The sequence below is a fragment of the Patella vulgata genome, chromosome 1, assembly GCF_932274485.2.
Source record: "Patella vulgata chromosome 1, xgPatVulg1.2, whole genome shotgun sequence".
In the NCBI taxonomy this organism is placed as follows: domain Eukaryota; kingdom Metazoa; phylum Mollusca; class Gastropoda; family Patellidae; genus Patella; species Patella vulgata.
In genome coordinates, this window is record NC_065879.2 from 31,898,306 (window position 1) to 31,926,258 (window position 27,953).

The 27,953-nt window shown below is 37.5% G+C and overlaps 1 protein-coding gene across 3 annotated transcripts in view; it reads left to right on the top strand.

The window, feature by feature from the left end:
- The first annotated feature begins 14,419 nt into the window (after positions 1 to 14,419).
- LOC126808433 (probable inactive glycosyltransferase 25 family member 3) overlaps positions 14,420 to 27,953 on the top strand; it is a 31,102-nt gene continuing 17,568 nt past the window's right edge. For 2 of the 3 annotated variants that reach the window (XM_056098425.1, XM_050533137.2), the window contains exons 1-6: positions 14,420 to 14,701; positions 17,895 to 18,007; positions 21,068 to 21,183; positions 22,789 to 22,853; positions 23,687 to 23,762; positions 24,019 to 24,223. In XM_056098425.1, the coding sequence (XP_055954400.1) occupies positions 14,433 to 14,701; positions 17,895 to 18,007; positions 21,068 to 21,183; positions 22,789 to 22,853; positions 23,687 to 23,762; positions 24,019 to 24,223 (844 nt within the window). In that variant the 5' untranslated portion in view covers positions 14,420 to 14,432. Of the gene's footprint in view, positions 14,702 to 17,811; positions 18,008 to 21,067; positions 21,184 to 22,788; positions 22,854 to 23,686; positions 23,763 to 24,018; positions 24,224 to 27,953 lie in introns of those variants that run through there. The other variant, XM_050533135.2, reaches the window with a different exon arrangement.

Genomic DNA, 27,953 nt, shown 5'->3' on the forward strand with positions numbered 1-27,953 from the left:
TTTGACGTTGGTCTCAAAGATCCCCAGTTTCCTGATGTTTTTATTCTTCCAGATGCATTTGAGAGTTACAAAGGCATGTCTGGCCTTCCCAAGTCTCGCCTTGATGTCCTCAACGGCGCCCCCATTCTTGGAGACTGTGCTTCCCAAATAGGTGAAATTGCTGACGTCTTGAATGGAATTGTCGTCAAGCACGATGACATGTGGTTTTGGGTGTTCAGTCTCAGGGACTTGGTTTTATTGGTGTAAATTTCCAGGCGAGTTGATTTCGCTGTTTGGTACAGGGCTATTGTTTTCTGTTGTATTTGCTGGAATTGGTGGGATAGTAGGCTCACATAATCTGCAAAGTCAAGGTCTTCCAGCTTGGCAGTGAGTGACCAATGGATGCCTCTAGGTGGTGTCACTGAGGTTTTCATAATCCAGTCAATAGCAATTGAAAAGATTAGGGGTGACAGTAGACAACCTTGACGTACTCCTGTATGTACACTGAAATGAAATGAAATGAAATGGGGTTTAACGTCCTACTCTTCTGCACCTAATCTGGGCTAATTGAAGACGGGCATACGCCATACAGTGTGCTATGAGGGAAATTTTGCCCGGGCGCCTACTCTTATATCGAATTCCAACTGCCAAGGGATCTTTTACGTGCACGCCAATATGTACACTGAAGGATGGTGAGAGTGTAGAACTGTGGATGACCTGACATTTGTTGTTCTTGAAGAGCCCATGTATTAACTTGTGAGGAATGCCGCAGTGCCGGAGTATTTTCCAGCGTGTCTCCCTATCGACCATATCAAACGCCTTCTTGAAGTCCACGAAGTTGATAAATAAAGGTGATTGCCATTCTATAGACTGCTCGATGATGATACGCAGTGTGGCGATTTCGTCTGTGCAAGATCGGTCGCGTTGAAATCCTGCTTGTTCATCCCGTAGGTTTGCATTTTTGTTATAAATCATTATTTGCTTGATAACGAGATCTGTATGTGTATCGAAACGTAGCATGTTTATAAATTCAGAAGTAGTATATCCATATAAGTGTTTTTAATTAATTAATAAACTGCAATTTTAATAATTACAGCTGCAATTTTAATTGTAATTGAATTCATATTTATAAAGTTACAAAAAAATTATAATTGACTTGTGCACGGATACTTATATTTACGTTTTATCTTTCTAATTATAATGCCTTTTTGTTTTCTACATTTAAACTATACTATTTACAATAATATATAATCTTTACAATATGCTATTTACAATCTAAACTATATACAAATGCGGCTACCTCTTTCTATTTAGTATATAGCAATATTAGTATTAGATAAATCTGTTGCTTAATTTTATAAATGTTTGCATAGATTTAAATATGGAGACGTTTGGTTGAGCTAATGAAGACGGGCATACACCATACAGTGTGCTATGAGGGAAATTTTGCCTGGGCACTACTGCCTTCTCTTATAGCAAATTCGAACTGCCAAGGAATCTTTTACGTGCACACTAATGTATACATGGGACCTCGATTTTTCATCCCATCCTATCGCCCCACTAGGTTGCTGGTACTTAGATATACATATACAAAAATTCTAATGCCATTCTTTAAAGAAGTTTAAATGTGCTTTATTATAAGAATATCACAAACTGTGTAACTGTAACGAATTGCACTTTTATTAGTTGGTTTATTCTCAGAACAAGCGTAACAAAATATTTTTTGCTTAGCTTCGCTTGGCATAAAGTTGGTTTGCTCCCAACCTTTTCAAAATTCTTGCAAATAAATTAAAATATATAATTTGTACGTACCAAAATGATATTCTATTTTTAGGATAATCAAACTTTTCTATCAGGCCCAGGAACCAGGGCAATGTGTGAGCTTTGTTTCGAACTAAAAAAGCTATAACTACACTTGGTGGCTGTGTTTCGGTGTCCTTAAGAAAGGTTCTTCTAGCAGAAGATATTCTTGCAACGAAACCTTGATAAAATAATACGCATACACAACTAAACGTTAATAAAAATAATAAATGTAGTTTCTTTACCGGACGAAATAAACGCCCTAGATCAAAGATAGCCATCGCAGTCGCCAACTGTCACACAAATAAGTTAACCATTTCGAGCTAATATTTTATTACTTTAAATATGATCGATATTTACAATGCACATATATTTTACCGTGATTGAAATCCGATATCTCTCCCGTCAAAAGGCAAAACCTAGTAACTCACCTTTTTCATATTTTGAGAAAACAAAGGAAAATGTAATGAATGAATATTAAACGCCAGCTCATCCATTGATTTGACTATTGAGTTACTAGGTTTTGCTGTGGTATACTAGGCAAATGAAGGGAGTTGCTAGGTTATGTCATGGGTGTAACTGCTTACAAAATCAAAAGATTGGAATATCTAGTACAACAACAGGAGGCACATACCCTAGTAACTACAAATTTGGTCCTAACTCAATTTTGATAAAAAAAAAAGTGAGTTACTAGGTTTTGCCTTTTGACGGGAGATCTGGTCACTCAAAATCACACTTTCTTCCATACGGTCAAAGGCGGGGTAATGATGATATCAAATGTCTATCTGGGTCCTGTTTCTCGAAATCTTAACTAAAGATAAAATCCAAATTTTGGTAGATACTTCAATTTTGATTGGCTAAGCACTAAAATCATTCTAATATTATCCAATCAAATTACTAAAATTTGGATTATATCTTAGTAGGGATGGGCGATGGTTCTCAAAAACAAATCCAAAATTGGACTCGGTATGTTCAATTTTACTTCTTGTATCAATTTTATCAGCCATTCAATTCTAGAAGGGACCTTTTGAAGTTGTCACAAACTGGTCGGGACGGACACAAACAAGCGGTTTTTATGACATGTCTCTATCGAGTTTTTGAAGCATTATACTTCGGAGTCTAACGCTGAATATCGATAGGGTTCGTCCTCTGATGAACACAATGTTTCACACCAAATTTGAAAAAAAGATGTTAGCCTCTATAGCGTTCACTATGTTTTCAGTAGTAACTCAGGAACGCAAGTCTGTGGAGTTCTGATTATACATGTAGGTAGGGTTCATTCCTGCCTGATAGACGAACGGACCACCAGAGGACAATAATCGATAGGTTTCGTACTCCAGAAAGTTACTGTCCGATATGTCAGCAAAATAACGGACGTCCGGATGGACAGGAGGGACGGCATAATAACTTCCGCATGAAAATGTGAGGTAATATAAATTGACAGATTTATATTTTTAACCGCCTACCAGTATCATTGGCAGTCCAAATAAACACCACACCACATACCACAACGGCATTGGTGGTACTTCACTAATTGGGTAATCAAAAGCAAAAATAATAATTCAGCCCCTAAAATATTTTAACAAACTATATAGGCCTACATACGACAACCATAGATTATTTAGTAAGTTAAACATCATTAATCACGTAGATAGGGTTTAACGTCCACTCAAAACAAATTAGGCCATTTTCCACGTTATATGCGCCTGTGTGTAACATGTGCCTATTGAAGTCAATAAAGGTGGGTTTTTTTTTAAAAAGAAAATTGATTCATTCTATATTGAGATTAAATTGTATAAAAGTAGTATTGAGCGGGCCATTGATTCCGGTCGCCACATCCTACGTACGACCCAGTCTGCTGAATAGAAACTTCTACATCTTTTCCCTTCTAGAACCAAGATGCTGTCTAACGAATTCTCACAAATATGATAGTTTTGTAGCTTTTGACTTTGGATCTTCAATTATCTAATTGGTCAAATATGATGTAAATAATTACAGAGATTGGTCAAATAAGCCAAATGATGCAATCGTAAATTTCCGTCACATGTTTTTCGACACAATCTATCCTTGAACTTAGAACCCCTTTCCTGTTATTTTAACGCTATTTCACAAACAATTAATTTGCGTTTTTAATAAACTCATACCATAGCTAATATACTGACAATAGAGAATAATTTTTAAAGATAAAAAATGTTGTTTAACACCATTTTATTTCTCTATTCCTTGTCTATAAATTTAAAAACAATGTCGCAACGACGATAGTGCTACAAAAGTACAGAAAGGTGTGATCCGTCGCTGAAATAATAAAGAAAAAAACAATACCGAAAGTGTGATGTGTATGGTTCGGCGAATCGACCGCCGTTACAATTCATCCCACAAACGAAGGAAAATATATTTTCTAATCATCTCCTGTGCAATACATGTAGTACCATTCTGACATTTATTACAAATTAATATATCATTTCAAATTCCTAACAATTACTCGAAGAGGTGTATAGATCCAGAGTACTTTGGCCAAATGAACAAGGTACCTATATTTGGGTATAGGATATGGATAATCGGATATGGATGTCTGCCAGGGTCCAGTTTCCGCGCGTGGCCTAGAAGCCCCAAAGAGGTGCCAAAAATTCGGTGGGATGGATCAAACACTGGAGATTCCACACAGAACCAATTTAATATGAACAGCCCCCCCCCCCCCCGACGTCCCACAGGGGTCTCAAATTTGGGGATAGATCTAACAATGAACGTACCACATGAAACAAAAGATAATATGAACAATAAAAACCCCAAATTGGAATTGAAATTTACAGGTGCATTTCATTGAGAGCAAAACATTCTATACCAGTCAAATTTTCCTCTGCACAACAAAACCCATACTCCTCGCAGTGTTTCGTTTGATTAGAGCTAATCCCACTACTCACTGCTGTAAAGAAGGCAAATTCTTGTTCTAAATTATGACTGGTCAATAGTCCGATTAACAACCAATAGCTAACTTCGTAACAATACCAAACATAGCTCCAAATTGGACCAAATATGTTTACATAACGTTACGTCATGACTCACGATTTTATTATGCCCAATTAACCAGTGCATCGCAGAATATTGCAGAAAAACTAATTGTGTGACAAACGAAGCTATCGGCACAGTAAATAATGTCAACAATACTGTTTTGAGTCGAACAACACTTTCACCGTTTTTAATACCTTAAATCACTGTCCAAAGGTTTAGGGGAGGCCCCTGATTAAAAGAAGGGTTGTCATGTTGCTGTGCTTGGGGATAGATTTGATTGAACGGGAAGAATAAACACACTCCCTCAAAAGCGAAAGTATCAGAAGCTAATCCAGCAATGGCCAGAGAGGGATTTCTCGGGCCATTGCTTCAGGAATGTGAACAAAACCCCACCTCCCCAAGTTGCTGTACCCACGGCCTCGAATAGCAGAAAAATGCATATTAATTTGTGACCGTCTAATATTAAAAATTTTCTGACAGGAGATAATTATTATTATTTTTAAATTGAGCCCGTGCCTCTATATTCGGGAATACTTTACATGACATGAATAATGATTAGTATACATATAATATGTAAATCCTAAGGACTCTGTTGAAATAAATGAGTTATTTTCTAAATACAGAACTACAGATTCCTGTGGTGACCCGTCGTATATTATACGAGCACTGATCATTGTGTTTGGATTTTAAAAGACATTTTTAGCAATATAGTATAAATAAGTATGATTTAGATTGCAATACAAATGTCGATTCTTTGATAAATGTAGTACCGACAGCTGGTTTATATGGCAATAAAAGGGATTATAAAGGTATAAGATCTTTAGTATGTTAGGCATGCGTCAAGCTGCTTATTACAGTTTTGTGGATTTACTACTTCTTATGTTTTATTACATAAATCGATTTATACTCTTACTTTTTTTTTTAAACACATCCTGGTTCATTAATCATGGCTTTTAGTTTAGAATTATAAACGTATGAAGCGAGTCCATGAAACATCCACCAAAGTTATATCGTGTGATGCCTGGACTATTACAATATATATATTTCTAAACAAAACATACATCATATTTTAGTCACTATAACCCAACATATGTTTGACCTGGATAGATATATTTAATACAACCCCAAATTCGACATGCGATTGTACAAAAGCAAAAGAGCGCATCGGGTTCTGATGATGGTATCGAAACGTACCCAAACGTATCTGCACGTACTAGATCGTGGGTGTATCTGAACGGGAGACCAGACTATGTCACCTGAAATTGACGAGTCGTGACCATATCGCATCAAGGCACACCAAATCGTACCAGAATGTATCGACTTGCACCACCTCATATCCAAATGTGAAATTTCAGAGAAGTATATAAAAATTCCACGATCAGCTACAAATGGCCAATCGTCGCGTCCGAAACGCATAGCACGACAGTGGGAACCTAACATTATATAAGAAAAAATAGTCGGAGGTGATACAGTGTAGCCAATATTAACTAAATTTACAGGAGAAATAGGTTGAATTGTGCAGCCTTTCAACAGGAGTATGATGTTGTCGGTTGATAGGGAGGTATCTCCCCTGTGTACATTGGTTAACAAATCTTCAACACATCTAACAATCTTCCCGAGGTTTGGAATATTCTGCAGTTTCTTATAGAATTCACCCGAATCTTTAATGAAGGACGATGCTGTTGTGCCAAGTAAGGAAAGTAGGTTTTGGGCTGTGTTGTACAAGATTAAATCTCGGGAACACACTAACAGGCGGGCTTTCATAGGTTTTTTATGGAATTTTATAATAGCCCTGGAATAAGGTGGTCGAGGGTGGTTTGGCCTGAGTCTGTCTTAGCGAGCGTCAAAGATCTGTTTTTCTTCTTTCATTTTTATAGCAAGTATTCATGGCTGTCCTTGTGTGTGCTTATGGGATCTTTGCGGATTCTTCTATATGTCGCCAGATCTTGGTGGTGAGGTACCATCAGCATTCGTGACCACAGTTGTCTTTCCTTTGTCAGCGGAAACAATTGTGATGGTTCTATCACCTTTAAAGTCATTCAGGGCTTTCTTTTTTTGACGGATGTTTAGTGTTTGCTTTTGTCAGTTATTTTGGTGCCTTAGATAATCGACTTTACCACCTTTCTCAATGTTGGTATGTGTCATGGTTGAGGGACTTTGTGGTCGATGACAAAATAGTGGTGGATTGGAGCAGCTGATTAAACGGTGCTTCTGAATTCTATTGTGTTAGATCTTTGTGGTCGATGACAAAATAGTGGTGGATTGGAGCAGCTGATTAAACGGTGCTTCTGAATTCTATTGTGTTAGATCTTTTAGCGAACTAAGCATTTGCTCGCTTTCGCGAGTATCTTCAACGGAGCAGGTGAGGTAACTAAGGATTTAATAATTAGCCCTTGGGTACTATAACGGCATCGCATTAAGAAAGTAAGATTGTTGCATGTACATATTTTCCTTCTGTTAGATGAATGATTTTAATACAAAAACCGTTAGAACAATGACTGCACAAATCATCAATGTTCCACTGAAGGTCGACTAATTAAAGTTACATTTGTTGCCGGAGTCTCTTACACGTTGAATCAAACCAAACTAAGTCAAGAAATCAATATTCAAATGAGCCATTTAAAAATTACCTAATGCTATACTAACTGCTTTTCAACCTAACTGGGGGTAATAATTCATTTTCTAATGCTGAGTTGGCCGATATTTTAATGGCGCACCTCGCCCCACCCCCAAACCCTGGGAAATATATGTTTGTGCCCCCCCCCCCCGCAAAATGTATCTTTAATTAGACGGCCTTCAGAGGACCATTGACGGTTTGTGCAGTAATTATTCTAATGGTTTTTGTATTTAAGTCAAATCACATGGCGAATGTAAATGAAATGGGTTTTGATGCGTTACTTTTCTGCATCTACCGGGAAAAAGTAGACGGACATACTCCATACAGTGTGTTTTGTAGGAAATTCTGAGTTCTATCTGTCAAGAGTTCTTTGACATGCACGCCAACGTGTTCACACGACATCTGTCTTTCGTCCCATTCGAATAACTCGATGTTGTTTTTTGCCATGCATCCGTCCTGCACCATTGACAATGGGAAACCACACTAGAAATTTCCGGGGAACTTTCTCGGCCAACACTAGGATCGAACACGGAATCTCAGGGAAAAATAGGCGAAAACGACACGTTCAGGGCAAATTTTTCCTCACACATCGCATCTTTATTAATCCAATTGATGGAGAAATTGGTTTTTCGTGAGATTAGGGCAACGAAATCATCGTTTCCAGTTTATATCTAAACCAACAGAAAAGTGCTCTAAATCGCTTCTACGGCGACCGATCTCTTAATATGTCCCCTAGAGGGCCCACAAGCTAAACACGCGAATATGGTACTGGACTAGTATTAGGGGATATAAACTGTGATATGGAGAATGCCAACAAACAATATCCTAGCCTTAAACCTCGTGAACGCTATAGAGGCTACAGTTTTTAACAGATTTATTTTTCAAATTTGGTGTGAATCATATGGATGTTGCAATTTGGAACTTTTATTACACAATAGCTTTTAATACGAGCAATATATTTTATTGTAGGTTCATAAATCTATTTTCCCTCATAGCACACTGTATGGCGTATGCCCGTCTTCATTAGCCCAGGTTAGGAGCAGAACAGTAGGACGTTAAACCCCATTTCATTTCATTTCATTTCATTTCATAAATCTATACAATCTGTTGTATATAACCTACTCTGTTTGAGATTAAAATTTTTAATTCTATAACTTTATAGACTTTTTATAAACAATATTTTATTCCAAGAAAAGGACTGAGAAACAGGCTAGGCCAATTGTAGCAATATTGTCGTTGCGGCATTGTTTTCAATTTATAGGCAAGGAATAGAGAAATAAAATGGCATTATATTTCATTAATTAATATCTTTGTTGGCAAGTTAGTAGATTCACACATGTGTAGAATTGTACTTAAATCAACTTAGTTAATAACTGATGGGTTGACACATAAAAAGAGTTGTATAGTCAAAACACGTGTCTATAAAATACCACGAGATATCACGTGCATGGAAATTTACCATTGCATCATTTGGCTTAATTTAACCAATCATATCGTTAATTGCACAGGTTCAGGACCATGATCACAGTGGTTTGTGCATGATATCCATAAGTCCGTCTACTTTTTCCCGGTAGATGCAGAAAAGTAACGCATCAAAACCCATTTCATTTACATTCGCCATGTGATTTGACTTAAATACAAAAACCATTAGAATAATTACTGCACAAACCGTCAATGGTCCTCTGAAGGCCGAGTAATTAAAGATACATTTTGCGGGGGGGGGGCAAAAATATATTTCCCAGGGTTTGGGGGTGGGGCGAGGTGCGCCATCAAAATATCGGCCAACTCAGCATTAGAAAATGAATTATTACCCCCAGTTAGGTTGAAAAGCAGTTAGTATAGCATTAGGTAATTTTTAAATGGCTCATTTGAATATTGATTTCTTGACTTCAGTTTGGTTTGATTCAACGTGTAAGAGACTCCGGCAACAAATGTAACTTTAATTAGTCGACCTTCAGTGGAACATTGATGATTTGTGCAGTCATTGTTCTAACGGTTTTTGTATTAAAATCATTCATCTAACAGAAGGAAAATATGTGCATGCAACAATCTTACTTTCTTAATGCGATGCCGTTATAGTACCCAAGGGCTAATTATTAAATCCTTAGTTACCTCACCTGCTCCGTTGAAGATACTCGCGAAAGCGAGCAAATGCTTAGTTCGCTAAAAGATCTAACACAATAGAATTCAGAAGCACCGTTTAATCAGCTGCTCCAATCCACAACTTCTCAAAAAGATTACGAGACAGTGACAGAAAAACAGATCAGCTAGAATGCCATGTTAGTGTTGGATGGAAATATAAAAAAGAAGCAGATGGATACATTTAATAAATTCATATCTCCATTATCTCGGCGCCCTGTTTCGAATAGTACCAGCCAATGTAGAGAAGAATTCCTAACCAAAACAGTAGTCAACTATAGTGATCGCGTCTTAACCGATGACCAAACCACTATTTTGTCATCGACCACAAAGTCCCTCAACCATGACACATACCAACATTGAGAAAGGTGGTAAAGTCGATTATCTAAGGCACCAAAATAACTGAGATACTAACAAAAGCAAACACTAAACATCCATCAAAAAAAGAAAGCCCTGAATGACTTTAAAGGTGATAGAACCATCACAATTGTTTCCGCTGACAAAGGAAAGGCAACTGTGGTCACGAATGCTGATGGTACCTCACCACCAAGATCTGGCGACATATAGAAGAATCCGCAAAGATTCCATAAGCACACACAAGGACAGCCATGAATACTTGCTATAAAAATGAAAGAAGAAAAACAGATCTTTGACGCTCGCTAAGACAGACTCAGACCCAACCACCTTCGACCACCTTATTCCAGGGCTATTATAAAATTCCATAAAAAACCTATGAAAGCCCGCCTGTTAGTGTGTTCCCGAGATTTAATCTTGTACAACACAGCCCAAAACCTACTTTCCTTACTTGGCACAACAGCATCGTCCTTCATTAAAGATTCGGGTGAATTCTATAAGAAACTGCAGAATATTCCAAACCTCGGGAAGATTGTTAGATGTGTTGAAGATTTGTTAACCAATGTACACAGGGGAGATACCTCCCTATCAACCGACAACATCATACTCCTGTTGAAAGGCTGCTCAATTCAACCTATTTCTCCTGTAAATTCAGTTAATATTGGCTACACTGTATCACCTCCGACTATTTTTTCTTCTATAATGCTAGGTTCCCACTGTCGTGCTATGCGTTTCGGACGCGACGATTGGCCATTTGTAGCTGATCGTGGAATTTTTATATACTTCTCTGAAATTTCACATTTGGATATGAGGTGGTGCAAGTCGATACATTCTGGTACGATTTGGTGTGCCTTGATGCGATATGGTCACGACTCGTCAATTTCAGGTGACATAGTCTGGTCTCCCGTTCAGATACGAGCAGATACACCCACGATCTAGTACGTGCAGATACGTTTGGGTACGTTTCGATACCATCATCAGAACCCGATGCGCTCTTTTGCTTTTGTACAATCGCATGTCGAATTTGGGGTTGTATTAAATATATCTATCCAGGTCAAACATATGTTGGGTTATAGTGACTAAAATATGATGTATGTTTTGTTTAGAAATATATATATTGTAATAGTCCAGGCATCACACGATATAACTTTGGTGGATGTTTCATGGACTCGCATCATACGTTTATAATTCTAAACTAAAAGCCATGATTAATGAACCAGGATGTGTTTTAAAAAAAAGTAAGAGTATAAATCGATTTATGTAATAAAACATAAGAAGTAGTAAATCCACAAAACTGTAATAAGCAGCTTGACGCATGCCTAACATACTAAAGATCTTATACCTTTATAATCCCTTTTATTGCAATATAAACCAGCTGTCGGTACTACATTTATCAAAGAATCGACATTTGTATTGCAATCTAAATCATACTTATTTATACTATACTGCTAAAAATGTCTTTTAATTAAAATCCAAACACAATGATCAGTGCTCGTATAATATACGACGGGTCACCACAGGTATCTGTAGTTCTGTATTTAGAAAATAACTCATTTATTTCAACAGAGACCTTAGGATTTACATATTATATGTATACTAATCATTATTCATGTCATGTAAAGTATTCCCGAATATAGAGGCACGGGCTCAATTTAAAAATCATAATAATTATCCCCTGTCAGAAAATTTTTAATATTTGACGGTCACAAATTAATATGCATTTTTCTGCTATTCGAGGCCGTGGTTACAGCAACTTGGGGAGGTGGGGTTTTGTTCACATTCCTGAAGCAATGGCCCGAGAAATCCCTCTCTGGCCATTGCTGGATTAGCTTCTGATACTTTCGCTTTTGAGGGAGTGTGTTTATTCTTCCCGTTCAATCAAATCTATCCCCAATCACAGCAACATGACAACCCTTCTTTTAATCAGGGGCCTCCCCTAAACCTTTGGACAGTGATTTAAGGTATTAAAAACGGTGAAAGTGTTGTTCGACTCAAAACAGTATTGTTGACATTATTTACTGTGCCGATAGCTTCGTTTGTCACACAATTAGTTTTTCTGCAATATTCTGCTATGCACTGGTTAATTGGGCATAATAAAATCGTGAGTCATGACGTAACGTTATGTAAACATATTTGGTCCAATTTGGAGCTATGTTTGGTATTGTTACGAAGTTAGCTATTGGTTGTTAATCGGACTATTGACCAGTCATAATTTAGAACAAGAATTTGCCTTCTTTACAGCAGTGAGTAGTGGGATTAGCTCTAATCAAACGAAACACTGCGAGGAGTATGGGTTTTGTTGTGCAGAGGAAAATTTGACTGGTATAGAATGTTTTGCTCTCAATGAAATGCACCTGTAAATTTCAATTCCAATTTGGGGGTTTTATTGTTCATATTATCTTTTGTTTCATGTGGTACGTTCATTGTTAGATCTATCCCCAAATTTGAGACCCCTGTGGGACGTCGGGAGGGGGGGGGGCTGTTCATATTAAATTGGTTCTGTGTGGAATCTCCAGTGTTTGATCCATCCCACCGAATTTTTGGCACCTCTTTGGGGCTTCTAGGCCACGCGCGGAAACTGGACCCTGGCAGACATCCATATCCGATTATCCATATCCTATACCCAAATATAGGTACCTTGTTCATTTGGCCAAAGTACTCTGGATCTATACACCTCTTCGAGTAATTGTTAGGAATTTGAAATGATATATTAATTTGTAATAAATGTCAGAATGGTACTACATGTATTGCACAGGAGATGATTAGAAAATATATTTTCCTTCGTTTGTGGGATGAATTGTAACGGCGGTCGATTCGCCGAACCATACACATCACACTTTCGGTATTGTTTTTTTCTTTATTATTTCAGCGACGGATCACACCTTTCTGTACTTTTGTAGCACTATCGTCGTTGCGACATTGTTTTTAAATTTATAGACAAGGAATAGAGAAATAAGATGGTGTTAAACAACATTTTTTATCTTTAAAAATTATTCTCTATTGTCAGTATATTAGCTATGGTATGAGTTTATTTAAAACGCAAATTAATTGTTTGTGAAATAGCGTGAGAATAACAGGAAAGGGGTTCTAAGTTCAAGGATAGATTGTGTCGAAAAACGTGTGACGGAAATTTACGATTGCATCATTTGGCTTATTTGACCAATCTCTGTAATTATTTACATCATATTTGACCAATTAGATAATTGAAGATCCAAAGCCAAAAGCTACAAAACTATCATATTTTAGGGGCTGAATTATTATTTTTGCATTTGATTACCCAATTAGTGAAGTACCACCAATGCCGTTGTGGTATGTGGTGTGGTGTTTATTTGGACTGCCAATGATACTGGTAGGCGGTTAAAAATATAAATCTGTCAATTTATATTACCTCACATTTTCATGCGGAAGTTATTATGCCGTCCCTCCTGTCCATCCGGACGTCCGTTATTTTGCTGACATATCGGACAGTAACTTTCTGGAGTACGAAACCTATCGATTATTGTCCTCTGGTGGTCCGTTCGTCTATCAGGCAGGAATGAACCCTACCTACATGTATAATCAGAACTCCACAGACTTGCGTTCCTGAGTTACTACTGAAAACATAGTGAACGCTATAGAGGCTAACATCTTTTTTTCAAATTTGGTGTGAAACATTGTGTTCATCAGAGGACGAACCCTATCGATATTCAGCGTTAGACTCCGAAGTATAATGCTTCAAAAACTCGATAGAGACATGTCATAAAAACCGCTTGTTTGTGTCCGTCCCGACCAGTTTGTGACAACTTCAAAAGGTCCCTTCTAGAATTGAATGGCTGATAAAATTGATACAAGAAGTAAAATTGAACATACCGAGTCCAATTTTGGATTTGTTTTTGAGAACCATCGCCCATCCCTACTAAGATATAATCCAAATTTTAGTAATTTGATTGGATAATATTAGAATGATTTTAATGCTTAGCCAATCAAAATTGAAGTATCTACCAAAATTTGGATTTTATCTTTAGTTAAGATTTCGAGAAACAGGACCCAGATAGACATTTGATATCATCATTACCCCGCCTTTGACCGTATGGAAGAAAGTGTGATTTTGAGTGACCAGATCTCCCGTCAAAAGGCAAAACCTAGTAACTCACTTTTTTTTTTATCAAAATTGAGTTAGGACCAAATTTGTAGTTACTAGGGTATGTGCCTAATGTTGTTGTACTAGATATTCCAATCTTTTGATTTTGTAAGCAGTTACACCCATTACATAACCTAGCAACTCCCTTCATTTGCCTAGTATACCACAGCAAAACCGAGTAACTCAATAGTCAAATCAATGGATGAGCTGGCGTTTAATATTCATTCATTACATTTTCCTTTGTTTTCTCAAAATATGAAAAAAGTGAGTTACTAGGTTTTGCCTTTTGAGGGGAGAGATGTCGGATTTCAATCACGGTAAAATATATGTGCATTGTAAATATCGATCATATTTAAAGTAATAAAATATTAGCTCGAAATGGTTAACTTATTTGTGTGACAGTTGGCGACTGCGATGGCTATCTTTGATCTAGGGCGTTTATTTCGTCCGGTAAAGAAACTACATTTATTATTTTTATTAACGTTTAGTTGTGTATGCGTATTATTTTATCAAGGTTTCGTTGCAAGAATATCTTCTGCTAGAAGAACCTTTCTTAAGGACACCGAAACACAGCCACCAAGTGTAGTTATAGCTTTTTTAGTTCGAAACAAAGCTCACACATTGCCCTGGTTCCTGGGCCTGATAGAAAAGTTTGATTATCCTAAAAATAGAATATCATTTTGGTACGTACAAATTATATATTTTAATTTATTTGCAAGAATTTTGAAAAGGTTGGGAGCAAACCAACTTTATGCCAAGCGAAGCTAAGCAAAAAATATTTTGTTACGCTTGTTCTGAGAATAAACCAACTAATAAAAGTGCAATTCGTTACAGTTACACAGTTTGTGATATTCTTATAATAAAGCACATTTAAACTTCTTTAAAGAATGGCATGAGCATTTTGTATATGTATATCTAAGTACCAGCAACCTAGTGGGGCGATAGGATGGGATGAAAAATCGAGGTCCCATGTATACATTAGTGTGCACGTAAAAGATTCCTTGGCAGTTCGAATTTGCTATAAGAGAAGGCAGTAGTGCCCAGGCAAAATTTCCTTCATAGCACACTGTATGGTGTATGCCCGTCTTCATTAGCCCAACCAAACGTCTCCATATTTAAATCTGTGCAAACATTTATAAAATTAAGCAACAGATTTATCTAATACTAATATTGCTATATACTAAATAGAAAGAGGTAGCCGCATTTGTATATAGTTTAGATTGTAAATAGCATATTGTAAAAATTATATATTATTGTTAATAGTAAAGTTTAAATGTAGAAAACAAAAAGGCATTATAATTAGAAAGATAAAACGTAAATATAAGTATCCGTGCACAAGTCAATTATAATTTTTTTGTAACTTTATAAATATGAATTCAATTACAATTAAAATTGCAGCTGTAATTATTAAAATTGCAGTTTATTAATTAATTAAAAACACTTATATGGATATACTACTTCTGAATTTATAAACATGCTACGTTTCGATACACATACAGATCTCGTTATCAAGCAAATAATGATTTATAACAAAAATGCAAACCTCCGGGATGAACAAGCAGGGTTTCAACGCGACCGATCTTGCACAGACGAAATCGCCACACTGCGTATCATCATCGAGCAGTCTATAGAATGGCAATCACCTTTATTTATCAACTTCGTGGACTTCAAGAAGGCGTTTGATATGGTCGATAGGGAGACACGCTGGAAAATACTCCGGCACTGCGGCATTCCTCACAAGTTAATACATGGGCTCTTCAAGAACAACAAATGTCAGGTCATCCACAGTTCTACACTCTCACCATCCTTCAGTGTACATATTGGCGTGCACGTAAAAGATCCCTTGGCAGTTGGAATTCGATATAAGAGTAGGCCGTAGCGCCGCTGCCCGGGCTAAATTTCCCTCATAGCACACTGTATGGCGTATGCCCGTCTTCAATTAGCCCAGGTTAGGTGCAGAAGAGTAGGACATTAAACCCCATTTCATTTCATTTCATTTCATTTCAGTGTACATACAGGAGTACGTCAAGGTTGTCTACTGTCACCCCTAATCTTTTCAATTGCTATTGACTGGATTATGAAAACCTCAGTGACACCACCTAGAGGCATCCAATGGTCACTCACTGCCAAGCTGGAAGACCTTGACTTTGCAGATTATGTGAGCCTACTATCCCACCAATTCCAGCAAATACAACAGAAAACAATAGCCCTGTACCAAACAGCGAAATCAACTCGCCTGGAAATTTACACCAATAAAACCAAGTCCCTGAGACTGAACACCCAAAACCACATGTCATCGTGCTTGACGACAATTCCATTCAAGACGTCAGCAATTTCACCTATTTGGGAAGCACAGTCTCCAAGAATGGGGGCGCCGTTGAGGACATCAAGGCGAGACTTGGGAAGGCCAGACATGCCTTTGTAACTCTCAAATGCATCTGGAAGAATAAAAACATCAGGAAACCGGGGATCTTTGAGACCAACGTCAAATCAGTTCTACTGTGCGGATCAGAGACGTTGAAACAAACCAAGAAAACAGAAATGATCTACAGGTCTTCATTAACAAATGCCTACGACAGATCCTACAGCCTACTCTAATATCTAATGTCAACTGTCAAGGGATCTTTTACGTACACGCCAATGTGTACACGGGACCTCGGTTTTTCGTACCATCCGAACGACTAGACAGCTGTCTTTGTCAGGCCCTCCATCCTGCATCACTGATAAGGGGGGAACCACGCCGGAAAATCTGAATGAACTTTCTCGGCCAATGCAGGAATCGAACACCCGACCTCCAGCAAACGTCCTACCCACTTAGCCACCGTGACCCCGTATTTGTAGGGAGAAGAGCTTTGTAAGTGAATTCATTTGTCTTCTCATCCCTTTAAAGATTTAAGATCAATAAAAAATATGTTTAAATTTCAATTCAACAGTAAGACGTTAAACCCCATTTCATTTCATTTCATTTCATTTCATTTCTTATAAATCCATATCTTTACTTATGTGTGGGAAGTGTATTTACTATTGGCTCGCTTACCTGGAGGTTCATGTTTGATTCCTACGTCGGCTGAGAAAATGCATCGGGATTTTCCCACATAGATACCACTTGTTAGTGGTGTGGGACGGGGGGGGGGGGGCTGGCATAGGACAACGTAGTCGTTCGTATGGGACGAAAACCCGATGTCCCTGGTAGACCTACACATCAACGTGCACGCAAGAGAACCCTAGACAGTTGGAATTCGAAATAAGAGTAGGTCGTAGTGCCGCTGTCCGGGCAAATATTGTCCAAGTCGGTGCAGAAAAGTAGGATGTTAAATTTCTTTTCATATTTGAGGCCACAGTGGCTTAGTGTGTAAGACGTTGGTTCGCTAACTTGGAGGTTCCGAGGTTCTGTCACTACGTTGGCGGGCAAAGTTTATCGGGATTTTTCGGCTTGGTTCTCCTTTGTCAGTGGTGCAGTACATAGGGCCTGGCAAGGGACAACGTATAGTCGCACAGATGGACGATCACCTGAGTGCACGTAAACGATCAGCTGACATTGAACCAGCACAATAATCACCGAACCATAAAAAAACGCCCACATATAGTTTTTTTTAACGTATACGCTAACGTGTACGCAGAACCTCGGCGTTTCGTACCATACCAACGACGACTAGGCACCACTGCTCCTTGCCATACCCCCAGGGGACCTCAATTTAGCTTCACCAATAGTTGATGGATGTGATTTATCTTTATATTTTTTAGGATCCGAAGTGACCATAATATAGATAATTCTACAGCTATATTAGGCACCACTGCTCCTTGCCATACCCCCAGGGGACCTCAATTTAGCTTCACCAATAGTTGATGGATGTAATTTATCTTTATATTTTTTAGGATCCGAAGTGACCATAATATAGATAATTCTACAGCTGTATTAGAAGAATGGTTGACGGCTGTTCAACATGAATATCATTCTGTAGATGTTGACATTAATCATACACAGAAAGGTCATTATATTTTTATACGCCCACATTTTCATGTGGACGTATTATGCCGTCGCCCCTTTCCGTCGGTCCGTCCGTCCACAATTTGTTTGTGGCACTCTACAGGTCACGATTTTTACACGATTTTGACCATCCCAAACTTAGGCTGCCTGTCTACAGTTAGCTCCGCCTGAGAACAGGCCCTAACCTAATTAACCGACATTTTAATTCCTACATCGACGATTTCAGTATGCCTTTAGAAATTTTTAGAAGTATTTATTTCTCTTCTATTTTCATACTGAATGGAATTTAATATGTTTATTTAGCCTTTGTGTGTATGAAAGATGTCAAACGGATTAGAGCGGAAGCACGAAATAGTGGAAGTCCCGATGAACACCATGACCGAACATGGGACCTCCCGGTTAGCGAGCCAAAGTCTTACTCACTGAACCACCGTTGTTCCCAACTGACTTATAAATAAGAAAGATGCCTCACGTCTATGCTCTAAGGACTTCTCTTGGGAAATTCTTTTAGTCATTTGACTACAATCCAGCGGTTGCCAGGCAAGATATGCCCACATTTTGCAAAAGATGGAAAGAGATCAAGCTAAAAAATAAATGCGATTTTTTGTACAAATCAGGGGCCATAATCCAGGAAATTATAGTTCGATATGCATGAATATCGACAGGAACCGAGATCGTTTGGATATACATATATTTTGAGTTTGATCAAAATCGGATAAAAAGATAAAAATTGTGACTTCTAAAGGGCCCAAAACCTTGGTATTACATACTTTTACACAATTTTTGCGTACAAGGAGTGGCCATGTTTACGAAATTCGAACTCAACCTTCATTGGGGTGTAATGGTGATATATTTAACCGGTCTTTAAAATTGAATACAAATTGGGATTTCTAGAGGGTCCATAAGCTAAAAACGCGATTTTCCGAACAATCCTGGAAGTTACGTTCCGATATGCGCGATTATCGAAAGGAACCAAGATTTTTGTGACATAAACATAAATTTAAAGTTTCATCAAAATCGGACCATACCATACCTTTACATTATTTCTCGGAAGTGTCCACAAGCTGAGACGCAGCATTTCAATATAGTCCGGAGGCTCAGTGCGCGGGGTGTCCATCAAGTGGGCACAAAAGCAGACCCAACTACTCTATAGTAAAATGTTGCACAAAATACGCTGCCGAGTGGTAATCAGTCCGCCGTTGGGACGTTTTCGAGATATTCGGGGTCAAATGAGGTCATTTGCATTGAAAGTGAGTGTGCAGCAATTCTTGTATCATGAAAACATGCTGAAAATGATCGAAAGTAATCATTCTTTCAATAAAAATGTAAATTTGCTAAATCACCTTTGTTCTTTGTGACCCCTGAGGTCAAAAGGTCAAATTTTCCGTTTTTGCACTAGGAAGATTTAAAGCAATAAAATGTCAAGGTAAAATATATAAACTAAAGCGAATCCTGTTCTAATTAATAATAGGAACATCTAAATCAGACTAAAGAAGATTGGATCAGTTAGTGACCCACAAGAGTGGCTACCTGATAATTTTGGGTTAAAATAGTATTTTGAGGGTCAGATACCCAAAATTCTAATCACCAAGATTTTAACCCAAAAAGATTGGGTCAGGTAGCGACTACGGGATCTTTCTGTTGTTTTTGAAATGGTCGCCAATCCAGAATTTGAACACGCACGTGAGTTCACGTCAGCTCGAAAATATAGGAAAACTGTTCGGTAAGATAAGATTTCAATGTTCCACACTTCACTGTTTGTAACATAATTACTTATTTCCATGTAATTACAAGATGTTATCTAAATTATTAGTTAGACATTAATTAAGTTATCCAACCCATAATCAACCCTCGATGTCATCGCTAGCCTGCAATTTTTACTTGATTAGGATCCGATTTGCTGCTCAACTTTCATTCATAATTTAATCATGAAATGGATAATCGAGACTATGTTTTTTGTTTTTTTATATCGTCCCGACTTTACTAATGATGACCGGGGCTAGGCTGAAAATTCAATCGCTAAATTCTCGGTTCACAGTGGATCAATTTGACTGAAATTTTCAGCAAATTCCCTTTACATTATTTAGTTTTTTGAACTATCATAGTGAGAAATGCCCGCTCTTTATCTAATTTCCTATATTCTCAGTTCAGAGTGGATCAATTTGACTGAAATTTTCAGCAAATTCCCTTTATAGTTTTTAACTATTATAGTGAGAACCTCCAGCTCTTTATCTAATCTAATCTCCCATAATGCCCCTTTAAGAATTGTGTGTTCAATGTTAAGCTGTTTGTTGAAATTGTTAACTGTGTATCTGTGTCCAAGTCTTAAAACAAATTCATATTTTAAACTAAGTTAAGTTTTAACAGTTCTAATGAGTTTCAATGGGTTTACTACATTTTAAGAAAAATAACATACTTGATGGCCAACTGTGTACCATAGTGTGACCAGGTGTACCCCACATACGGGGCACATTGGGTCAAAAGACAATTCCGTTTTGCGATGATCTACACAAAGTGGTTTCAATTTATTAACTTCTTAACAGCGCTGTTAAATGGAACAAATAACTGGCTTCATCTGAGTACAATGTTTGATTCTCTATAGGATTTCATTTCTGGTCAATTCGCTAAAAATTGAAATCATGCCTAGGCCTACGCAAAGTGTGAATTGTACAAAGTTTGTGGACCCTTTAAATTCCATTACCTTTTTCCGATTATGTTGAGGATTACTAAAATAGGACAAATGGTATGAAAATGATAAATCTTTGACCGAAAGTCGACCATCTTGAAAGGGACGTCATCTTGGATTTAGAATGGCTGATGGACGTTTTCAAAAAGTAATCCCCAAAGTGTATTTGTGCCAATTTTGATACTTGTATCAATATTCGAATATTTTTTTTATTTTCCGTTATCTGATGCACTATACCCCTTTCATTTTGAAAACCCAATCAAATAAGAGTAAGAGTAAAAATGACCATGTTATTCTTCGTAACTATAATTTTGAACCCCCGAATACAAAAAGTTTGTTCATCTAATTATTGAAATGTTAATAAAATATATGTAGGATATAGTGATGAAAAGTCATCGAACGATTGGTCGAAACAACGATATGAAAACGTCATCAAACTTCGACAACAAGCCCTGGAAGATGCAAGACAGATATTGGCAGATTATATATTCGTAAGTTTTGATAAGGTTCATGCTATCCCAAATATTAAAAACATAGAATGGTTTGCTTTGTTTTGAAAACATTGAAATGGGGTTTAACGTCATACTATTCTGCTCCTAAACTGGGCTAATGAGGGAAATTTTGCATAATGGCCTACTCTTATATCGAATTCCAACTGACAGGGGATCTTTTAAATGCACGCCAATGTATACACGGGACTTCGAGTTTTTTCGTCCCATCCGAACGACTAGACAGCTATCCTTGTCAGACCCTCCGTCCTGCACCACTGACAAGGGGAAACCACGTCGGAAAATCCCGATGAACTTTCTCGGCAAATGCAGGGATCGAACACGCGACCTTCAGGCTAGCGAGCCAGCGCCTTACCCACTTAGCCATCGTAGCTCCAGATTTATTGGAACGAAATAAAATTATGTCTATCTACTTAAAAAGACAAGCGATGCTAGAGTAACTTAACGTCTGTCTAATCTAGCCCTAATAGTCGAAAAATATAGTCAGTGGTGCAGGCAAGGGGCAACATATAGACGTTCGGATGGGACGAAAACCTGAGGTTTTTGGCGTGCACGTTAAAGATCCCTTGGCAGTTGGAATTCGATTTAAGAGTGGACAGTAGTGCTGCTGTGCGGGCAAAATTTCCCCGTCTTCATTAGCCTAGTAGGAGCAGAATAGTAGGGGTCATGCCGTTAAACCCCATTTCATTTCATTTTCATTTTCGAAAAATATATAATAAAATCAGCAATATTTTTTATCATCATTTTTATTGCATGAGAGTACATATTATAATTTACCAACTACTTGTATCGAGGGGAATGTGAAATGTAGACACGTCAGAAAACAGCATCTTCCAATAAAATATTTGACATTTGACCCATTGTATTTGACGTTTTACATTACTGGTAATGTACTTTTTACACATAATCAATGGAAAAGACATTTTAGCAGAGCATTTAATATTGGCAGTGATACCCTTTCATAACTTTTTGGGGGGTTGTAGACTTGTAGTTTATTCCAACACCATAATGACGATGACTCAGATAAATAGTTAAAATATTAAACGAGCGTCCAAAACTGGCTAACGGTCACAATAATTAGATAGGAGAGCCGATCGCACCAAACTAAAGATACAATAGAATATAAAACATTATACAAAATTAGGATTAAAATAATTATATAATAATATTTGATAAGAAATAATAAATTGCACATACATGTATACATGTATGTTTAAATACAGAAGATGATATGGGCATAGGAAGAACGCTTGTTAACTATAATTACGTAATATATATCGTTTACATTAAGCATATTATATCCCCAAACAGAAAAGATTAGCGAGATACCTATTTGGACATTGGTCAATTGTTTTTTGACTAAAATTAAATAGTAATAAAATATATACAAAAAGGTACACTATAACAGGTTTAACCTTTTAGCGCTGTCTTATCTGGATTATCGCGCTTATTATTGTTGGGGCTATTTACATTTTAACAAATGACATCTAGCATTCCGTTACCCACAAAACATAATATTTAATATGCGACTACCTTTGTGGACTTCACAAATGCTTATACTTCATTGCCTGTCAACCTATCTTTTAGATGGCTGATGCAAATGTGATTATTGAAAATAACAAGACACTACAGTTACTTATGGATCAAAATAAGTAAGTATCAATTGTTCTATGGATTTATATATAGACGTGATATGGTTTAAAGCACTTTATACGCCCGCACGTAGGCGCCACTTTGCCTATTCGTCATTGGCTTGTAAACGCAATAGACGCTACAGTTTTTGATGGAAGCCTTGTGGTCATGAAGGGACCATGATCCCCTGTATCCCTAGTAGCGAAGGGAAATCGTTTTGCAACAAGCCATATTGTTGTGAACGTAAACAAAGAGGCTAAAGACATTCTTAGTTAGTCTTAGTAAGACAGGTTTATAAACTGTTTTTTGATTGGTTCACAGAATCAAGCTACGATCAAGGTCAGAGCAGATAATTTGAAATCGTGAAAACCCTGGATTAACCCATGGAGTAGAACGTAATAGAGGCTATAGTTTTTAATGGATTCTTTTCAAATTTGGAATAAAGTTATTGCTTGATATTCAGCATTCTGCGACTTTCAGTTCTACAGTTACCCCAACCCATTTGCCGTTATATTAAATTCTCTCAACGTCCAGGTTTTCCTTTCGGATAAGCTGTTGTTGAGGGCGGATTTGCGTGGCTATCTTTTACTTATTTATAAGTAGATTTTCAGCAAGAAGAAACAATCCTTTGGGTAATTTGAATGAAATTTTCAATATATTTTATTAAAATTGTGAATAAATTGGAACTATTATAGCAAGAACGGGCATAGAGGCAGCTCCTTATCTACATCTTATAATATGCGTTGTCGATGCCATCAGACGTAAAAGAAAATCTTCCTATTCTAGATCTGTATTCTGAATGATTACTAAGCCTACATGATATGTCTGGGAATAATTTTGTTTGTAATTACAGGATAATAGTAGGGCCAATGTTTAATGCCAGTGACGCAGGATATTATTCCAACTTCTGGGAAGGGATAGATACAAAGGTGAGCCACTTTCCATGTGTTTCAAAAATAAATTTTTATCGGATCCTAACTAAAGATCAAACAATACACAGAGAAGAAAACCTACAGACATTGTGATCTATCAGATCAAGTAAAAAGTGTGGAGTATTTCCAGGAGACGTTGCTTCATTTTCAAATTAATGAAATTAAAAGTTTCCTTTCACAATATCAAGTGACAAAGCTGCGAGCTTAGGCAAATCTATCAAAGCTTAAGAGATGTGTAACATTTTACTTTCAGGGTTATTATGTAAGAACAGAAGAATATTTGAAAATGGTTGACTGGGAAATTCGTGGATGTTTCCCTGTTCCCATACTACACTCAGCTCTTTTAATAGATATACGACGTTGTGTTACTCAACATATAGTGTACACACCTCCATTGCCTGAATATGACGGGCCATATAATGATATTATAATATTTGCACATTCTGTAAAGGCCACAGGTTGGTAATTCTACGTGTGTAATAATAATTTGTGATATGAAATGGGGTTAGACGTCCCACTTTTCTGCATCCACCGAACTAAATATAGAGGTTTGATGTTCATCGAATTTCAACATTTTTTTTACATACACGCCAACTGTAAATTGATTAGAGATCCATTGAACATTGATCTAAATACATATAGCATATATATGGTGGCTGATTGGTATCATGTCGTCATGTCGTGGTGTCGCCCTTCATAAGGCGACAACCCGACACTACGACATTTTCACCCGGCACCACGTATGGAAGCGTATTTGGGTCACTACTTATTGAGATAATATCGCAACACATTGAACTAAAATATGTCAACTTCATGAGTTATATTACAAAAAATCGACTTAATAAGTCGACTCGGCGCATTAAATTCACATCTTAACGACAAAAACTATGTCGATATGTTTACATCATGCCAATAGTCGATTTGACTCTAAATCAATAAGTCATATTTTAATGCAATATGTCGCCGTTTTCAGTTATGTACCACGTGCTTAATTTCATTGCCCGAGATTGCTTATTCATGAAAGTGCAGCCAATGAGTGAAGAATGTCTTTCGTTTTAGAGTTTTCTTATTGAAGATTTTAATTTGATTGTTATAAAGGACATTAAAGAGAGAGAGAGAGAGAGAGAGAGAGAGAGAGAGAGAGAGAGAGATGGGGTTTAACGTCCACTCGACACAAACTAGGTCATTTCAGGACTAACATATGGTTTAATTTTAGGGTTCTTTAGCAGTGGGAGGAAACCGAAGGACCCGGAGAAAACCCACTAGGTTGGACAGGCGACCCTACTCCTTGTCACGTACAACCGGGGATTCGAAACAACGCCAGTTGACTCAATAACAGACCTTATGATACAGCGCGCACGTGCTAACCATTCCGCCACCTACACCCCCCCCCCCCCCCGCAAAAAAAAGAAAAAAAAGGATATAGCAAAGAACCTGGGCCACATCTTTGAAAAACACCTCTCCAACAGACCACAAATAAACAGTACCGTAAAACAAATGATCTTCCCAGTTGAGAAACATTTCTAAGATTGGAAAGTGCCGAATTAGGGATTGTGCCATTAGTGTAGTCTGTGCACTTGTCACATTTAGACTACGCTAAATAATGCATTATTAGCTGCAACACCCGACTCAGATATTCACAGGTTGGAGGATGCTTCGCATAATGCTGTTCGGGTTATATTTGAAACTCAATTTGAAAGATCTTTATTGGCTACCGGTAAAATCCCGTTAAAATACTGTGCAATATATACAATACGTTATACTCCGATTCCTATCCAGTCTATCTAAAAGAACTCCTCACATATTATTCCAATCAAAGATCTAATCTGAGATCAGCCGATGACAGAACTCGCCTCTCTATTCCAAAATGTAACGAACGAGTTGACCAATTCTCATACCCCTGTCCGTCTGCCAAACTCTGGAACAATCTTCCTGCAACCATTAGACAATTAAATTCGTATCATACATAGAAGTGTAAGCCGAAAACGCATCTTTTCGGACAGTCTTATGATTAGGAACATTTTGATATGTAATGTAGCGCTATATAAATAAAATAGTAATAAAAATTCTACACTAATAAACATTACAACTAAAATATAACACACGTGGTTAGCCATCCCATAAAACACTGGTTATTTCATTAAAATGTAGTAATTTGTAAGTTTGTCATGGGGGGGGGGGGGGCTAGTGGTCTAGATTGTCACGCTTCGACCTCTAGTTGGCCGGTCACCTCTGGTTTCGATCCCTGGTGTCAGCGTATGTGGCTTGGAGATAGGGGCGCCTTCACAACCTCGTGGGTTTACTCCGGGTACTCCGGTCCCCCCCCCCCCCACAGCAAAGACCCCTGCGCGTGCGCTAAGATCATTAAAATGAAAATAAAGACAACTTGTCTGTGATATCACCTTTGGTGGAAGCGGACGTTAAACACTAAGAAGAAGAACAACAACAAGTTTGTCATGGATTAAAACGGGAGTGGAATTTACATAATAATTGGCCTGTCTTCTGTCAGTATAATACAAAATCAACCAATGACATAATTTCGCCCAAATTCCACTACTGTGCAATATACATTCCCTAACAGGCTATAATAATGCTAGAACTTAAAAACGAGGAGAAAATAAAAAGAATATATGTCAAAGCTGTACATAGTACATTCGTCCGTGTTGATACCGTCGGCGGTGGCTCAGTGAGTAAAAATATCACCCGTTAACCTGGAGGTTCCGGGCACACACACTTGTAATCTTTTTATCATTGGACCACATAGCAGACGAACAATATTTTCACCATCTTTAATCGACTGTCCTAAGTTTTAGGGAAGACCCTAGATCAAAGAGACGGACTGACATATTACGTATTGTGTTTCTATAAATTGGACAGAAAGACAACTTCCAATAGATTTTTTGGATTTATGCTCATTTTTTTTTATAAAATAACAATAATTATTGGATTTTCTTCACAAAAGTGGATAAATATTATTATTGAATACATAACAAAGGTGGGCAGTAATAAATGTTGGTTCAAATAGGCACGTTTACACAATTTATATCGGAGATTTGCGTCAAAACATTTTCGTTCCAATAGCGAACTTTAGCGACGGTCCAATATTTACCGACGCGAGTATTGATGTTTGCTCCTGATGCATCAACACGTACAATTTTACTTGGTATCAGTACTAACAAACATTGAGGTTTTATTAGGTGGTCATTCCCGTTAAGCGGTCAGTCATGCAAACCCCCTTGAGTCCACTGTACTCAGGAGAAATTTGATTGGACGATTACAATAGACACACTTCGTCAAAACCCCAAGATTTTGCTATCAGTACATTGCTTCAGGAATACGGTAAAAGTCACAGCATTGTTAACTCTATTGTTCGTCCAAATAGTATTTAGTCTTGACAGTTCACAAGGTTCAGACTAGTAGTATTGACACCGACAAAGCCGATACTAAAAATAGCACAAACATGTCCATATTGAACTGCAATGTTCTATCCAAAAACATGATAATCCAAAAGTTCTCCTAAAAATCTCTCCGCGTTTTCACACAGTAATCACGTAGTTCTTAGTTAAACTATAAACAAGTTTCAAATATCATATTTGAAGAAATCAGAGCAAAATAACCCAGTTGTAGCCACACATGGCAAAAAAAACCCATTTTGGTGCTTGGAACAGTAATAAGTGCTGATAGTAAGTGTTTTAGGATTATATACAAATTACCAACCTCAAAGAAAAAAAAATAACAAACAATTTTTTTTTTTCACCGATGAATTTTCAGCTATGGTAGATATAATCGACAAGAAAGGGGAGAATTATTGTCGGAGATTTTAATGTCCATTATGTGGGGGGGGGGGGGGGGGGCGAATGGTTAGCACGTGCGCACTGTATCATAAGGCCTGTCATTGAGTCAACTGGCGTGGTTTCGAATCCCGGGTTGTTCGTGACAAGGAGTAGGGTTGCCTGTCCAACCTAAAACATTCTTCACTCATTGGCTGCACTTTCATGAATAAGCAATCTCGGGCAATGAAATTAAGCACGTGGTACATAACTGAAAACGGCGACACTATTAAGTCTATATATTGCATTAAAATATGACTTGTTGATTTAGAGTCAAATCGACTATTGGCATGATGTAAACATATCGACATAGTTTTTGTCGTTAAGAGGTGAGTTTAATGCGTCGAGTCGACTTATT